This window comes from Corvus cornix, chromosome 4A, assembly GCF_000738735.6.
Source record: "Corvus cornix cornix isolate S_Up_H32 chromosome 4A, ASM73873v5, whole genome shotgun sequence".
In the NCBI taxonomy this organism is placed as follows: Eukaryota; Metazoa; Chordata; class Aves; order Passeriformes; family Corvidae; genus Corvus; species Corvus cornix.
The window spans coordinates 10,426,285-10,445,215 of NC_047058.1; the positions used below are offsets into that span (position 1 = coordinate 10,426,285).

Sequence of the window (18,931 nt, forward strand, 5' to 3'; positions counted from 1 at the left end):
CAAACAGAGGAATTTAAAGAGGAACAGTCTTCAGTAAACCACCACCCCAATACATACACTTTTTGTGAAAGTTTCATTCTACCACTGAGTAAAAGACTGCAATGTATCAAGTTCAAGAGTTACCTGTTTCTGTTTGACCAACCCCAGTTTGGTAAACTCAACACCCAAACTGGTCCCATGGCAAGAAGGAGCATAAAAACAAGCTGAGAGGAATGTACAGCACGAAAGCAAGGTCAAAGGAAAGTACAGAACTAAAGACTGCCAAGTGGATGCTTTCAAAGGAAGAACACTCATGATCCTCTCATGAGGGCAACTGGTAGTTTTGCACAGGCCATGAGTCATAATACCCAGGGTTTACTTGCTTCAATTCTGTGATGCTCATGGAATAAAGCTTGTTCAAGAAAGGACTGTCAGCTTTTACTTAACTAAAACCTTTATGTTGACTTTAATTTTAGTATCTACCCCTCAAAGGTTATAACAAACATTTGAAAAAAAGAAAAAGAAAATCTATCAAGAGAATCACAGTTCATGGGACAATCAAGTATGTGTTGCTTCAGAAGTGTATAAACAAAGCAAGGAAACAGCCAGTCAGAACAGGTAGTCTCCAATCGCTAAAGATACCAGGCTACATACTCTGTCAAAAACTAACCTGTTCTCAAGGGTAGAAATACTCTATCAAAAGTTTATAGACAGGAAGCCAGTCTTCAAAAAAACCAAATATCTTTAAAAAATAATTATTTAATAAATATTTTTTAAAAATAATAAAACCTACTACTACAGTGGATGTGCTGTTCAATTTCCTCATATAGTACAATTACAGATTATTTCTTCCAATAGGCAAACTGCTGAAATAATCAGCTTGCCTCTGGATATAACGCTGGGAAAATTCCTCCAGCTGAAGCCCAAGCAGAAGAACCAACAATAAGCTATTCCCAGTATCCCATAAAGTGCTACATGTTTATATACAGATCATACTGACACAAACTATTTTCTACACACTTTTGGGTGCTTCTTTAAGTAGACAGATTTACCAAGTCACCTCTAGACCAAGCTTTAATCAGGCAGTAATTTTTCAACCAGTAATTTCCTGCAGTTCATTCGCTGTCCACACCAGTACAATAAATATTTATAGGGAATAACTTCTCTTGATATAACTGTCAGTGTTTCTTCATTAAACCAGTTGGATGGATCTTACACGAGCTGGACAACAAAACTCTTTTCCACTGGATTATGCTAGGCTTCTTGGGACAGACGAACTACTACTTCCAGTTACAAACTCAAAGTTCATCCAGAGAAGAAAACTGACCAGAGAAAAACATTTCAGATTAACCATACCAGCAGAGTTCACAAGCAACATGAAACACTACAGAGGTTTTGCAGGAAAAAACCTTAGTTCTGCTTGCTGCCTATCTGCCATATGAAACACGTGCATGCTGTTTCACTGCATGGGGCTGGTTAGGCTGGCATAACACTTATCTTGTCATTGGAACAGGGTTTATGCCACCACCCAAACCATGGCATATTGCTCCTAATCACAGGACTCAAACAAAGTAAGTTAACTCAAACTAATCATTGAGACTTTACATGCCTATTTTTTGTTCTATAGCAATTATACTAACTTAGCAGCATTCCAACTGCAGTTAGCAAGTACAAGCCAGCTTGCAATTACAAATTTCCACTGAATTGCTCAATCTCTAACTTATTTTCTAAATTAGGGCAAAATTTAAAAGGTCTTCACATTGCAAGAAACAAAAAACCCAACTAAGCCAACAATGAAAGCCAACTACTCAGCATTTGCAAAGACACATTACATTCTAACTAAAAATTTACCTTGCTAACAGACCTCTACATATAAAGAGATCAAATTTTCAAATCAACATTAAGAATATTAGTGCAAGGAAGTTCTGGAGACAGTGACAACTACAATAACATCCACAGCATTTCCCCTAGACACACTTACTTGCCAGAAGCCAGTTATCTTTCTCTAGTTTCAGTCTCTGTAGAACCCTCTGCACATGCTCCAATTGCTTCTTCTCCTCTTCAAGGAGCTTGTCCTGCAGAGCTGTGCAACGTTCTTTTTCTTTTTTCTTTTTATTTGGAGGCTATAAAATGTCAAGGTAACTCATTTAGTATTATACTAAAACTTGCTAAAGACAGAGCAATAAATTCCTCGTAATACTGAAGAATACTTGGAAAACTTTTCACTTCACTCAAAAATGCTCTGCTCTAGTAATCAACTGATTTTATGGACACTGGCTGACTATACTTAAGAGTGAACAGACAAACATGTGTCAAGACCTTCTTTCTGGAACTGATTTTCCAGTAATTTTCACTTAGTGGAGTCACTAGTACTTTTCACATGGGAATTATGAAGAGAAGTCAATCCAAATTATGTTAACATGGCAAATCAGAATGGATGAACCAGGTGACCAAACTTCCCAGATCTAAACAACCTTAATATAATACTTCAGGAAAAGAAACTCTTTCAAGGCTAGAAATTTTAAACTGGACCACAAAATTGTATCAACATACCATTTCCTGATTGTCATCTATGGCTTTCATCTGGACTTTAAGTTTATTGACTTCTCTGTCATAGCTGCTGTGTGGCACAGCAAGGTCATACATTGTTAAAGACCAGAATGTAGCATAAAACTGAGGGCTGATGTCATCCCAAACTTTAGGGAGGTGCAGAGAAATCACAGCTTCGTGAACAGGAGCCATCACCAGCTCACATGATGTAATGTATTTGTGAACTTTGTGCTGCTGTTTATTTCCCTTCTCAGCTTTTTTCAGTTCATCATACTTTGACTGTGGATAAAAAAATAAAAGAAATAAAAAACTAATCTATATATACAAAAATTAAACTTAACAATATAATTTAACTTTTCTCAAAAACCTTTCTATACAACATTTCACATGTGTAAATGTCAGTATATAAAGCACTGAAGAACCTCATACAGCATCTTTAGTCTTTATTCATATTGGATGGATTTATCTTTCCTCACCGATGCGTCTACCTGTTGTTATAGTAATACATTATACTACATCAAGTTAAAACTGCTCTCCATATTGAACCTTTTTAGCTGCAGGAACAAATTTATTTCTGACACTTCCCAAGATACCATACCATTTGGCAGCTGCAACACTTTCCTCCACAGCAAACATCCATCTAAAACACCTGCAGAAGAACTCAGACCTTTGATGAAACAGGGAGGGAGATAATTCCTACTGATAACCCAAGACATCCAAAGAGGTGACTTCATTAGCTACAACTTCTGTAAATTGTGTAAAAGTTGATACATGGGCCATATTTTCTAAGAAGATTAAGGACAACCTGTTCCAGCCCACAGCTTCTATTTCTAATTCTACTCCTAAAACTTTACAAGTTTTATTTAGCAAACAAACTTTATTGGAACCTATCACAGGTACTGGTAACGGTACCAGAGCAGCACTACGAGCAAACAAATGGAAGAGTTGTACTCACTGAAATGTGGTGTGCATACATGGGTCTTGAGAGGAAGAATGCAGCATCATGAGGCGTGTGAAACTCATTACAGAGAACATCAATAGAAGGCACTCGCTTAATGTAATCCTCTGTGCTTAGATTGGATGCTAAAAACCCACCAAATTGTACCAGGGTGTCATGGCACTACAAGTGAAAGATACAAAAAGTTAGCAAACATTATTATTTTGTTCAACAATTAAGTTGGGGAGAGCTTCAAACTTGCTTTTTTTTTTCTTTTTGTTTCTCATTAAGAATGAGAAACACCAAATAATAAAGCAAAATTTTCTCATGGGGGAAGAACAATAAAATAAAAAACCCCACTGAGAAAAGCCAGCAGAACTCAACAGTATTCTATTCTACCAGAATGGAATGCAACTGGTTCCTATCGCCTAAGGCAGCAAAAGAATTCTTTAAAAAAAAAAAAAAAGGAAGCTTCACTACCAAAGATTAGAAAACATGATGGACACTTAAGTAAGAATTTAACTTTTTATTAAAAAAGATGCTTTGTTCTTTTACTCAGAAATCACTCGTCAATATAATACACTTTTAATACACCCATGTACTTTAACAGAGCAACCCTGCAATTAGTTTAAAAAGTCTTATGTATTTGTTGTACTGGATTCTCACGTATAATTTTACACATTTTGCTATTTATGTGCTGAATTCTTAGATATTGTGATGATACACTAGAAGTTAACAAGGAGGGGATCTCATAAATACAGGTGTTTTTACTTGCCTGATCATACAGCTTTCCCACCAGCTTCAGATGTTTTTCCCCTCCTTCCTGAAAGATGACACCATTTCTCTGTTGAGCCATAAGCAGGCACAGTGGGAGGGCAAGATCATGGTCCAATAACGCATCTTTCAATCTCTGAGATGACTTTTTTGTATTCCTGATTTGGCCAAAGTATCCACCCTGCACAGTACAGAAGAAGTTACCCAAGTTGGAACACAGTGCATCACAAATGGAATCTATGTGTGCTGACTGCAGAAATACTGATGAATTAACAGCAATAGTTTCCTGTCCATCAGTACAACTCTCTGGATCCTGTACTGCAATGTATGTATAGAAGAATCAGAAACTAACTAGTCTTGCATGCTATTAATTAGTTTTTGCTACTCCCGCCAGCAGGGCTGAGCCAGCAGGACTGCACCACATCCAAGTTCAGTGACTGCTGGAACGCACAGATCTGTCATGTAACTCTCTCTCCTGAATGTGCGATGCTGTGGAGCACAGCAATTAAGGTTCACATCTACACTGCCTTGGCTGCCTGTCTCAAGGCCTGTAAGCTCAAAAGGGGGGGCAACTCTGATAAAGCACACACCTTTCTCAGCTATGCTGCCATAGTTCTTGAACCAGAGTCTTTAGAAGCACCATTAAAAAGCAACAGTTATTAAATTTAACATAAACGCACCTCAGCTTTCAGTTGTTCTCCACCAGTCATGGCTTCCAATTGTTCCATGGTCATTTCTTCAGTAATTTCTATCCCCGCCATTTTCTGCACTACCTCTTTTAAAATAAGCAAATCAAAGCTGCAAAGAAAACAGAAAAGTGGAGTAAAAACAAGACAATTTGTTTAAGAACCGGAAGCTCTGACATTCAATATATATTACAAAGCAGCACTACAATGCATATAAACAACATTTTTATTCTTTTTTCAAGAAGAAACTGGTATGCCAAGCACAAGGATTTCTTTATTGCAAGTAAAAAGCTAGTACTTAAAAGCAACACTGTCATTCAACAGTTGGATTTCAGAACAACTTCCTTGTTTTTGAAGATGGTAGTGAATGTGGTGCTATTAACGTTTAAGTATCAGCAAATTAATCATAAAGTTTATTGCTCCCTTTTTTTGTTTTCCATGTTTCAAACTCTATCTATACAGTAATTTTATGATTATGGAACATTGCATATTTTGTTAAGAGTATCTAGAATAGTACACAGCCTTAGAAATGTTCTGGCAAAGTTAGTCTGGAGACATTTCTTGGAAACATGGAAAATACCTTATTTTACTTGAAACACGGAATATATAAAATACTCCAATAATCATCCTGCCCAGAGACTAGGTTTTACTTCCTGCTCTGAATTCCGTAAGGACAATGACTTTTCCTCAATAGAAGTACAGTAAACTGTATCCCAATCACACAAAGCAGCAATGTTTTCCAGTAACTTCTGCAATTTTGTGACCTACTTAGAAAAAGCATTGACCTATGGCTTCCAAAACCAAGTTTCATCTTTAAATAATTTATATGACTTATATCTTTGTTTGCTGTTCCAACCATAAATATGTTTTCTGTCTAGGAGCTGTGCAATACCAGCATAAACTCCAATTCAAATACCTGAACATTGCATGCAGTCCTATGAAACTGGTCATACCAGTAAATCCATTTTATTCTTATGATCCCAAGTACTAAACTGACTTGTTTTACCCAAAATACTTACAGTTGTGATTTTGGGGAAAGACAATAAACATTACTTACCCTTCCTCTGTAGCTCAATGTGATTGCCATCATCAGAACAAAACAAAGTAGGGACAGAGGAGCATATGAGACTGAATGTCTACATTGCAGTGAAGGGGAAAAAACTACATTTCTCAATATAACTACCCTAAAATAACATGCTGTGTTATCACCATTGGTAAGCTGCCTTTCAATAACCATATGGGGATTTCTAATAGAAAAAAAGTTGATACTCACCTATGTGATAAAATTAAGTAAATGAAACAATAATACTGAGTGATGACAATGGAAAGACAAAAGGAAAACTCAAATTGGAAACCTTGTTTTGAGTTATGACTGACATTGACACATGAAGAAGCAATTCAACTACCACTAAATAAACTGGATAAAGTATTTAAATAATATTAAAGTGTTAAGAGCCATCCCTGCAAAGAAGACATTATGAGAAAGGAAAAACAAACTGTAGTTTGTTTTAGTTGTTCACACTGCTTTGTATCATGGATAATTATTTTTTAAATAATGTATAATAAGTTCTATGAAGAAATTACACACTGGTAGGTTTTTTCCCCCCGTCTGGTTAGCTGTTAAGAAAACTATTAAAGTGAGTTAAAGATGAAAAATCAGTGCTTCAAGAATGTCACAGCTGTATAACTAGAGGAAAAGTAATGTACTAAAGAGTAAATAATTTTTTCTGCTATTTAACCTTCCCAATACTATGAATGCAGTTTACCACTGCTAGAGCAATGACTACATTGAGTGCCTGTGTATCAGCAAAGACCCAAATAACACTTCATAAAAACTGAGTTTATAAGGATCCATTGTGCAATACTTGCCTCTTGCCAGCTTTCAGCTGGTTGGCTACATACTGCAGGAGGCCTGCAAGTTCAATTGGGTATTTTCGGAAAACAGCACCACAAAAGCTTGCCAGACCTAAAGTAAAGAGAAACAGCTGTGACTGCAACTCATTATTAAATAAACATTAACAAAGTGCATATGGCATCTTAGCAATACATGAATTTCTGGAATACAAAGAAAAAAAATTCCTATTGATTAAACTTGCCAGCTCTCCATTTTGTTTAAACTACTAGTCAGTAAGTGCAAGTGAAACATTGATCATAACGATCAATGGTTGAATAGATCATAGGGAGGCTGAAATATTTTAAACATTATTGTAATAAATAAAACAAGTATACTAACTCTGCAGCCAGCTTGAGATTGTAGTGTCATCATGCTTCATTCTCTCCTTCTCAGGGTTTGCCAATGCCTCAATGATACAATCTTCAGCAGAGTTAAAGAGAGTATTTTTCCTCAACTTACAAGCACAAAAGTTACAGAGACTTGTTTTTCTGGCTTTTGTAATACATTAATATGATATATAAGTATAGCAAGCACTAACACAGTTATGGTTTAAAAAAAATAAAGCCATGAAATAGCTTTTTTACCATACTATTTTTTTACCATACTATTTACAAGACCACTATGCCTTCAAGAGTGAAAGTAGGAAAAACCAAGAATAAATTTCAATGTGTGAAAGAATTAATAAAGAGGGTCCCATAACCCACTACAAGTCCAAAGGTATTTGCAAACGTCACTAAAGTTTCCAGCAAAAAGCAGCAAGAATAGAAAACAGAGACAATATTTACTCACAGGTAACAGATTTAATCTGGCTACAACTGCAGCTTTATCAGTAAGTGATATAGTGATTTACACTAAAGGATACATGCCAAGACATCGTAGTTCAGGGAAGTGAGGTATTTCAGTGAATCAACAACCGGAGTTATCAAGTTATCATATTTTTGTATTTGTGATAAAATCTGCAAGTTACAACAGACATTCAGCTGAACAGGGACAGTATTCCTTATCTTGCACATAATAAAAGCATTTTACAATACTTGTCTTCAAAACCTACACAAAACATGCTTAAAATTAATTTTTCAGAAGGTCCTAAAAAACTGTCAAAGCAAATAGGCAGTCTCATTAATCTATCTAGCACCTTAAAGATACCAATGAAACATGTCTCCAACGTGTAAAAACAATTCCGTATCATTTCTCTTTTCATTTATCAGCAAATAAAATAAGGAAAACATTTTTCTCCCAATATTTCTTAAGAATCCTAAACCTTAGCAGCAGGATTTTCTGTTCCTAAATACAGTAATAAATAAAAGACTATTTAAAAAAAACCCACAACCATGATGCTAGGTCATGAAAGACTGCAAGCAAACTGTATTAATCAAGTTCTAGTATGAACTCCTTGGTACATGACACACACGCATATTGCAGCAGTAATTTTTTCAAGTACAATCTAAAAACTGGTAAATCAATACCCTTAGATCACATTTGTGAGTAAGATGGAGGCCCATCAACACATTTTTACACTTCTCAGGCACTCTGTAGCACCAAGTAATCTTAAAAATCCTTCCCAACTTTGTAGGTGTATTTCAGACTTCAAAGCTTTAAGTTTTCTTCTAAATGACCCTGATACATCTCCAGCCCACTCATAGACAACTGTCAGAGCAACTGAATTCACATTCTGTGTAACCTGATTAGCTATCTCTGTACCTGAGACCCACCTCTGCCATCTCAAATTAAATTTTCTTCTTTCTAGAGTTGGTTATCAAGAAATGTTTCCATATTTAATATCTAAGTATTATTAAGTCATATTTAGTATCTCACTATGTGATCAACTAAAAAATTACTATACTTTAAAATCTGCATCAAAAGTAAAAAAATCATTAAATTAGAACTGCAGGTCCCTTCCTGAACTTCAATTATCTGTTGTTAGGACGAAATAGCATTCAAATACATGTAACTACATACATAATCAAATAAAATTGTAGGATTGCTGTGGCTGAGCTTCCCAATTTGTCTTCCAGAGGGTTTCACATTTTCCTTAGTTAAACGCCTGCAAAAGAGAACATGTTTTATTACAATAGACAAGCTAGAAGAATATTAAAACAACATGTTAGTTTCAGTGAAGAACATGTTTGTTAGTCTCAGAAACTAACTTCTCACTAGCAGACGTGTTTTCAAGAAACCTCAGCATAGAAATACTACTCCATTGAGAACTGGAAACTGAGAAATCCTCCAAGATGCAGACACTACAGTCAATCCAGTTGTCCCTGTGTTACTATGGACCATATTCTAGCTTCAACTTCAAACACTTTGCTTTCAGAAGTTGTCAGCGAAACCTGTACCACATACACCAAACTACCATGTGATGCTGCTAGTTGCTCCTGAAAATTTAATTTAGCCACAGATCTGTCATTTTTTGTTACGTTCTGTTCATTGAGAAACAGTATTTCTTTCTTTGCATTACAGTTCCACACCATTTCCTACTGGAGATTTGAGCTCAACCTGAAACCTGAAGTTGACAGTAAATTATACACACAGCAATCTTCAACAACTGACAGCACTGTGGTTCACCTGCACAACTGAAATCCATCATACAGGGGAAGGGGGGGAAAGGTTTATGGTGTATGCAGCAAGTCAGAAGGGAATCAAAACAATTGTTCCTGGCTTTCATAGCTCTGAGTCCAAAGTTTTTTATCCAGAAACAATTACTGTCTTGCCTATATGGAAAGGTTCTGATTATCCACATTGTAACACCACACCACATTTGCTTTTGGCAAATGGAGAACCTAATTCCCTGACAGTGACATCAAATGTGAGGTAAATCTGAAATTGCTGTGAGCCCACTTGAGGATGAGAATAAATAATTCTGTTCAACTTACTGCCATACATTCAAACCTACAGAAAACACAACAAGATTCTTGAGACTCTTTGGATGAGAGTCTGCACACCTAGAGAAAATATGTGGCCCTCGGACATTTCCATAAGCAAAGCAATTTATTGAACACCTTACCCATGCAAAAGGTTGTAAATCATTTAATGGGACATTTTTCAGAGATTAGATACCCTTGTTGCTGACAAATTTGTCTTTATCCTTATTCGATGGGTTTTAACCACAATACATTAAATACTTCATGAACAAGAACTACTGGGGAAATTACTAAGTCATTAGACAGGGAATGTATTTGTCAAGCTTGTTTTCTTCAGCTGGTGATATGCAATACAGTGCAATACAGTTCATAATTATTTTTATGGGAATAGACTACTTACTTCATGATGTATTTGGCTCGGTCTATGGTTTGAGCTTTAACTTTCACAAGAAGTGGGTGACTATTGTATGTTTCATTCTTCCATTGCCCATAGAGACGGTACCTGGCAAAGTTATATAGGAAAAGGAAGTTCAGTACTGACAATTCAACAGCCCATTCCAAAGGATGGAAACAAATCATTCACTCACCGGTACTGGTATGGAAAGGTTTTGAACATTCCCCATAATTCCTCAGACATGCATGCATTGCAGTCCATCAAGGAAAGAGATGGAAGCAAGACTTGATCAGTAATACTCAACAAACAGCTGAACAGTGTCTCCTGAGATAAAGACAAAACCCCAAGATAACCATCAGGAAGTGCCTCAGAAGCAATGTTATACTTGCAGTGTGCAGATGCACGAATGGAACATTTTATTAGATTGATAAAAAACCAAGTACACCAAAAGATTAAGACCTCCGGAACAAAGCAAAAATTTAAATAGGACCTAGAAGTATCTCCCATCATAATAATTTAGTAAATAATTTATGGACTATATATACTGCCAATATTTTACCTGCCTATATAAGATACTAGAACAAAGCTGCTGAAATCTTCAGAAGGTTGCATTCATTTTCGAATCAAACATACCATTAAAAAATTGATATTTTGTGGACTTGCATGAAGTGCAACACAGGAAAAAACAGATTTTGGCAATTGCTTTCAATTATTAAGGTATTCCTCGTTGTTACTTGCATTTTCAAAATGTCAGATAAAAACCTGAAAGCATTATGCATGTTCCCAAGACACAGTACCACTTTCCATGTTTTCAGTATGCTATCCTTGCCCTTTCTTAAACATTTCTCTTTTCCACTGAGTTATTTTAGAGTAACTACAGCAGCAATGAAAAGAAAACCGAAACAAAATGCAAAACCCAGAAGAGATTTTCTCTGCAATGATTCAGGAAATCAGGGTAAGTGAGAAAGAGGAACAAGTAACAATGAAAACTGCAGAAACTTCATACTGAAAACTCACTTGTTGAGTTAAAAAAAAAAACCTACTTGTTTTTTGTGTTAGAATTCAACTGGACACTTGGATTTCATTCTGAACAATCTTGATAATAAATTAGAAAATTTCAAAGTAAATAAATTAAGCAATTAAAAAAACCCCAAAACACTGTACTAATAAACACCTCCCCTACTTCTAATTTGTCTTTTCTCTATGCTTTTCCCCACCATGAAGTGTATTTATAGAATAAATAGCTGGAGGATATCCAGCTGATTCCAAGCAAATAAGAAGTAAAATGCACATTTGCTCACAATTAAAATCTTGCATAAAAACACCTTCTTCAAAATAAACTCACCATTTTCTCTTTATCTTCCTGTTTGCTTCCATCAGACTGAAACTATAACAAAGACAACCATGTTAATTGTAGCACAGTTAATGTAACAGTTACAGTTTCAGAACAGGGCTATCTCAGCAAAAGAATAAACCTGAAGGGCCAAGCATTTCTTAAATGTTTAATTTGCCACATCTGTCAGCATTAAAGTATTTTTAAACAGAAATTCAAATGCATGGATGAAATGAATTCCTTACATTTGGTGGGGCTTCGTACAATTTTGTCCAAAAAGAAGTAATAACTAAAGCTACAAGGGAACTCGGTACTACATACGAAATATTGAATTTTCTTACTGGAGAGAAAAAAAAAAATGCCTAAGCATTCACCTTCTACCTAAAAAAATCTCAGGACTTCCAATGCAGTTTCCAACAGCCATAGGTTATTGCCCCATCTTTCTCTCTCAGTAACACCCTCTTAAGCTTTTAGTCTTCCTTATTAAATTTCTTTTTCTCTCTGCTTGCTCCACTCACCATGAAAAACATATTAAGCTATCACACCAGTAAGTGCACAATTATTTTAAAGGTACACTTTAGCATGAAAGCTGCAATGCAGTGTTAGTAGTCTAACTTTTAAACTACTGTATGGGTAAACTTAGAGTCAAATTACCTTCAATTATAAGTATTTCTACTGTGTGTTAAATGTAGTTTCACAACTAGAACATGCTGATGGCAACAATGCATTAAAAATAACTTTCCCTATGTTACCTTAACCACTCTGTCACTGACGAATTTCTTCACAGTTCCAACCTAGAGCAAATAGCTAAAATGTTGCTCATTCTTGCCAGAAACACATTAAACTTATATAAAAGTATATTTACAGTAAACCTGCACAAGAGATTCCTATAACCAAGTAATCTCCATTCCACTGTACATATCCACAGAAACAAGGGCTTTCTCACCAACCTTCAATATTTGAATTACTAAGTAGTCCTAATAGTCTGCTGACAACAATAAAACGCATTAGTCCCTTAAAATTATAACTTCCAAATTAACTACACTGTCAGTGCAACATAGCTATCACTGAAGTGATATCAGTCTTCTCACTGACCAACAAGAAATGACCATGCTGTAGAGTATTTATCATCAGGAAATCTTACCAGTCTGGATGAGAAACTGCCAAGAAATTATACAGAGATATGGAGTAGGGAAAGTTTCCATGATTTTATTATAAAGACTACATGACACCCAAAGTTACTGTAGGTCTCTCACCCTATCACTGCATCTTGGAACCTAACAAGAATAAATTCTCCTGACAATTTGTTGAACAAAAATATCTTCAATCCAAAGAATTACCTATGTTCTTAGCTCTGCATCATCAGATACAGCTGTACATGAAAGCCTCCCCTCAGGCAGTATATGAATTATGAGCATTCCAATATTTATTAGTTACAGTTGAAATAAAAATACTTTTAAGAAAAAAAAAAGTTATAAAACTGAAAACTTCCCCTCCAGTACCATTTAGATCAATCAACCTCTCCAATTTTCGGTCCTAAGTTAAAATAAAATGCTGGGTAATAAAACCCATGACTTTTAAGTTTTGGGGAAGTGGACTGGTCATTCATTGATAATAACAGTAATTCAAAAAATATTTATTCCAAAGTTTCTCTGAGCTGTTTAAAAAAAAAAAATTAAACCCCCCTATTGTTGACTTGAGAATAAACCAGAAACTGCTAGTTAAATAGCAAATTGCCAGAAAAGTAGCAAAAGAAATCATTAGCCTCAATCTGAACTACTGAGCACATTTTAAGGGAGTTCAGAATATAAATTCAATTTGGAGCCTTTTAAAACAGGTCATACTGCCAATCCTTCAATAGACACACAGTAAAGATATGGCCAAAAGACAGTAACCCATCTCAAGAGATTAGTTTATTTCTGAAGGTGGCAACTTGAAGTGGCTTCCACATCGAACTCATCCTTAGCAGCATCTAAAGATTTGTCACTGACACAAGATCAATAGCAGCAGCATTTTAACTAGGCAGAACAGGGGGGAGAAAAAAAAACACGGAGTAAAAGGATGCAACATCCCCTGCTTCCCAAGAAACCTAACAGCTAGAACAGAAAGCTGAAATTATTTGCACTCCACATGTATTAGGTTATCAATCTTCATTGACTACATTGTTGAAGTAAAAATGTAGAAGGTTCCAGGCAGTCAGTACCATATGTCTGCTGGGTTTTTAATTATACACACAGAGGCAATATTTTAAAATATGAATACCATAATGAGAAATTAGATATCACTAAATATCCTCAGTTATAAACCTAAAGTGCCTAAAGTTGTTCATAAAGATGTCTCTAGATGATAAAATTTATCAAAAGTTAAAATAAGAATCTCCAAGTTTGTCCTTAGTCAAAATTTTGTTTCAGCATTTGAGTATCACACAATTAGCAAGACAAACATTTTTTGACATCAGAATAATTGGTATTTTTCATGTTTTGACCAGCTGTTGTCTCATACCAACCTCTTTCATAAATGCTTTTCCAAGACGTACTACTTTTGCAAATAAAATGGGATCATGGGACAGATGAGGACCAAGGTAACAAAGCATGTTGAACACTTCCTTTCTCAATTCCTCAAAGCTCTCTGCTTGTTTTGGTGCTCTCTTGTTTGGCAAAGAGGAAATTGGTGACCCTTTAGCTCCTTTAGGTACACCAACTCTGAAAAATAAAATGTGCAGCATTTCACATGAAATAGAAGTGCAAATTTTAGAAATGTATCTATAATTAAGCTTATTAGTGAATTCACACTGTAAAGAAATTGTTTTTCCCCTGTGTAGCAGCAGAATTGTGGCTGTTACTTTACCTGCGGTACAGAGGCTCAACTGTCACGTGGACAAGCTGGCAAAGCGCGATCGCAATCGGCTTGTGCGAAGTAGCGTAGAACGGAGGCATCTGATCCATAATACTTTGTGAATGGTGCCAATCACCAATTTTTAATAAGGCTTCCAATAAGCCAAGTTTCTGATTATCAGGAGGCTGCAAGATAATAAAGAAAAAATATGTTCATAAAGCCTCCTTAATACTTCTCCTTAAGCAGCAATCCACAGCTAGAGAAAAAGCCTTGTATTTTAACTGTGTAATAAAAACATATGCAAAATAAAACTTAGCTAGACATTCAGACAAAAAGCAAACTTCAAAAGAAATTATAAACCAGTCCACATAGAATTTAACATCTGGACCAAAGAAAAAGTTAAAAATAGAACAGAAATTTATTAAGTTGTCTGATTTACGTCTGATCACATACTTTTCAAACTGTCACAATCTATTGCAGCTTATTTCCTTACAGGACATTTTAAGAAGAATGCAAGCACTTAAGAATCGTATATGCTGTGTGTTTTTCTGGGTCTAAAAGCACAAACTTCTCTTGCAAAAGCAGATTAGAATAAAATAAAAGCTAAGCCACATTCAAACCCTTTCTCTATCTTAGTCTGCCTGTACCATGTTTCACATTAGCATCTATTCTAGGAGACTCAAGTGCAAGTCTACACAAAGTTTCCCTTCGCAATACAGCTTAAGAGGAAATTGGACTCTAAAATTAAGATCATGCCCTGAAGCACTTTTTCAGGGGCACAGTACTGATATATTTTATTGTTATAAATTGGTTTTCCCTGGCCTCCAAGGTAAAAGTCTACTCTTATGTGACTAACAGTAAGGAACACTAGCTGTAAGTAACTACAAGGCTAAGATGACACCCAGGGAAGGAAGACTATAAATCTAGGACAAAATGTGTTTATTATTTTAAAGGAAAATATAATTTTATTTAAACCACACAAGCAGAGAAGGCTGACTGACAAGAACAATCATTAATTACAAAACAGACGCTCCTGTGGTTCTACAGTTTGCGTGGCTTTTTTAGTGGGTTTTTTTTTTCCTTTTAAAACTTTAACACTGGCAAGTATTTTTCTGATAGTTTTGAAAATAGAAAATAGCACAGCACATGGTAACATGCAGAGAAAAGCTTCAGAGCAAAACAAAATTATAAGGTCTCTATTCATGCTGAACTTATGGAGCTCACACAATGTTTGACTTTTGGGTAATCAAGTTCTGACATGAGCTCTCCAAAAGCCAAGACACGCCTGGCACAGAGGGGTCAGTCTGGAACTGCTGTCAGACCCATTCTTGCTGCCCACACTCTGACCTGTCCAGATCTCCTATCACACAGTTATGGCAAATGCATCTTAAAGGGAAAAAGTAGGTAGCACATTTGTCAAGACTAAATTATTCATATTGGAGTCCTGAGATAATAATGAATTTTAACCACACAAAATAAGCACTTTGAGGATTTAGAAGAAAAGTCAGGTCAGTAATTGTTAAACACTGCTTTCCTTATGCAGGCATTTATTCCATGATACTGTATCAAAAGTAGTACATTAACATGACATGCTGGATACAATGTACCTAGACTGTCAACAGCTTTCACATGCAGTTACTCCCCTAACTGCTACGAAGTGCACAGCTAAGCACATACAAAAACACTTTTAACACAGAAACCAGCTTTTCAAGAAACAGCACTTATTGCACAACAGTGTGTGCAGGCACAGAAATTGGTTTTTGTTAAGTACAGTTCATAATCTTCCCATCACACAGGCTCAGACTTTGTCATTTTAATCCTTCAGAAAAATGCTGCAGTTTCTGCTAGAGCTTAAAATTCCCAAGTTCTTAATTCTAAATCTTAGCCATAAAAACTGTCTTAAGTTCCTCTGACATTATTTGAAATGCATACACTCCCCAAGTCCCATCAAGAGTTTATTTTTCTATCAGAACAGGGTGACAAGCACACTTCAAAAAATTCTGGGCAGCCCCATCTGACTGCAGAGAAGGTGGACCAAAACAAAAGGGAGGGGGATCAGAAATTTCAAGTGAGTGAAAATTGGTTTACGCAGCAGCTGTGGCTGCAGTTGAGAGCCAGAAGGCAGTGACTGTATCAGATGCCTGAGGGAAGAAAATGGAATTAGATTTTTTCAAGCCAAGGAAGAAAAATGAAAAGAGGAAGGAAGGTCAGAGATTAACAGAAGCAAGGTGGAGTAGAAGAAGTAGAAATAGGTAGACAAACCAGATTGATAAGGAACCCAAGAGGATACAGAAAATCAAGAACAGAAACTATCAAGACTGATGGGTCCCTCCCCCCAACTCCAGCATGCCACTTAAAGCAAATATCAAGCATTTCTTGTTCTTTCTTTTTTGTTTTAAATAAGCCATTTAAGAAGTACTTAAGCACTCAGATGAAGCTGACAACAGAATGGCCCCTAAGAGATTAAATAGTTTCTAAAGTAAAGCTTGGACACACTAAATCAAATCAGACCTAGGCCAACATGAATATGATATAGTAGGAACTTAAATGAAGAGTATAAATTTACACATATGGAGATACAGGTTTAAAGGGAGCACAGTGAACAGTTACAACTAAAAATCTTCAATTATAAGCTTTTTCTACAATGCAGGATAATTATAACATTCCTAAGTCTGGCAATTCTTTATGTCCCAATTCTTGAGAGAAATAAGGAATAAACTCTTACTCATGTCTTTATTTTTATGAAATCAGCTAGGATTATACTATCATGAACCCTAGCAGTGCAGTTGTTAAATGTTGTGAAGTGTATGAATGCTGGACACACTTAGTGGCGCCAATACAACAAAAAGGGAGGGAAGAAATCAACTAGCCATTGAAGCAAGAATATTTTATGTACAGAAATCCAGAACAAATGCCAAACCATGCATTTTTGCACATTCAATATAACAGAAGTGCGGTTGGAAGACAAATACAAGCCATGCAAAAAGTACATAACTGTTTTTCAAATAAATACAAGCATGTTTTTATAACAATTGTTTTGTTTAACGTAATTGAAATAATTTTACTGAAAAGAAAGCTACTCAGTCACACCTTTTCAGTTTTCTCCTCCTCTTTTTCCTTTTCTTTCTCCTTTTCCTCAGTCTTTTCAGATGATAAGACGACCATTGTAAGTTTTCTGACAATTTGTTTAGCTTCCACTATCTCTCGCTTGTGCTCCTCAATGATGGTATTATCCCCTGGTAGAAGCTGAAAAAACAGAACATTATATCTGAAAATTGAAGTGACCAACTGCTACTGTGGATCACCAGAGCCTGGAGAAGAACTTTGTCCTTTCTTGTTACTAATCAGACAGTCTTTCAGGGAATCAGTTCCTTTTCCTTGCTACCACCATCCCCAACAGGGAATTACACTAATAACAGACTACTCTGAAATCAAGGACTCATGAGAAATAATATCACTCTACTTCTTCACAATCATTCATTGTCTGAGCCCCCTTGCCCTCTCATTTACCATTCACCTTTAGCTTTATGGTGACAATTACACACATACTCCATAGTAACATTAACACAACTCAGTGCCCTTAATCCAAATGAATATTCAAAATATTGCTCATCTAACAGGAAGAAAAATTTAATCATCATGGAAAAACAGCTAATCTACTTAGCCACACATTTTGATTGCACCTTTATTTTAAAGAAGTACCATTTAAAGCTTAGCAAATTTTTTATTTATGAGCAATGTGGATTAAACACATGTAACATCTGTTCTTTAAAAACCATCTTAGATAAAAGATAAAAGTACCTAGTATGAAAAAACCTCAGCATAGTCTTGTACTTGAGAATAATCAGGGTGAGGAATATAAAGCTACACTCAGAAATTAAGGGGTTTTTTCTGACAAACTTCAGTTTAGCTCCTGAAACCAAGATCACACTCTCCCTGCAAGTAAGTAATCAAAACTTACTGCAGTCATGACCTCTTTGATACAGTCATCTTTTCTTCTACTGTTTTTAATAAGATAAAATTTTTATTGGTTTTTCTTTGCCCAAACTGATTATAGAAGGAGGAAAGAATTCCTCCATTTCACAGAAATTTGGGGAAGAACAAATCCCACTTGGAAAGGTAAAAGTTTTAAGGATCTGCATTTTTTGAAAACACAGGAAACCTACTAAACTTCACCAAGAAGCACCTAGAGTGGAATTTCAATGGGTAAATTGCATCTCCACGATGCCATACATTCTATATGGCTGTGTGTATACACACACTAATTGAGAACAGTTTTTACAGGCTTGGAAGGGCAGGGAGGGCAGAGGTGGGGAGAACATTCTTAATATGAGCGATAATCCTGGCAGTGCTCTTGTATGAGCACCCCTTCAGACTCAACACCTACACGCTAATTATTTTACAGAAATTTTCATAGCAAGTTAAATTAAGCCTGAACTGAAAAGAGATTTAAAAAAATATATACCATTCCAAATATGCAAAAGACAGAGAGACTGGCAGAGAGATTCTGGAATGAGACTGAGAATCACCATCACACAGGTGAAGAGTGCAAATGACTGCAGGGACCCTCGAGCCGTGAGACTGACGGAAAACACGCCCATACCAGCACAAGCCTGAGCTGAGATTGCACAGGCAACTGTAACCCCAAGTGTCAGGATGTTTCGTAAGCTTACAAACTTTCTTTAAAA

At 35.9% G+C, this 18,931-nt stretch overlaps 1 protein-coding gene across 3 annotated transcripts in view; it reads right to left on the reverse strand.

The window, feature by feature from the left end:
* THOC2 (THO complex 2) overlaps positions 1-18,931 on the reverse strand; it is a 50,519-nt gene that overhangs the window by 15,795 nt on the left and 15,793 nt on the right. For all 3 annotated transcript variants that reach the window (XM_039571795.1, XM_039571793.1, XM_039571794.1), the window contains exons 10-24: positions 17,334-17,489; positions 14,256-14,428; positions 13,915-14,110; positions 11,421-11,462; positions 10,269-10,399; positions 10,082-10,183; positions 8,780-8,864; positions 7,683-7,776; positions 7,160-7,240; positions 6,796-6,892; positions 4,921-5,038; positions 4,242-4,421; positions 3,485-3,649; positions 2,533-2,808; positions 1,961-2,102 (exon numbers count right to left, since the gene is read on the reverse strand). In XM_039571795.1, coding sequence (XP_039427729.1) covers positions 1,961-2,102; positions 2,533-2,808; positions 3,485-3,649; positions 4,242-4,421; positions 4,921-5,038; positions 6,796-6,892; positions 7,160-7,240; positions 7,683-7,776; positions 8,780-8,864; positions 10,082-10,183; positions 10,269-10,399; positions 11,421-11,462; positions 13,915-14,110; positions 14,256-14,428; positions 17,334-17,489 — 2,038 coding nt within the window. The remainder of the gene's footprint in view (positions 1-1,960; positions 2,103-2,532; positions 2,809-3,484; positions 3,650-4,241; positions 4,422-4,920; positions 5,039-6,795; positions 6,893-7,159; positions 7,241-7,682; positions 7,777-8,779; positions 8,865-10,081; positions 10,184-10,268; positions 10,400-11,420; positions 11,463-13,914; positions 14,111-14,255; positions 14,429-17,333; positions 17,490-18,931) is intronic.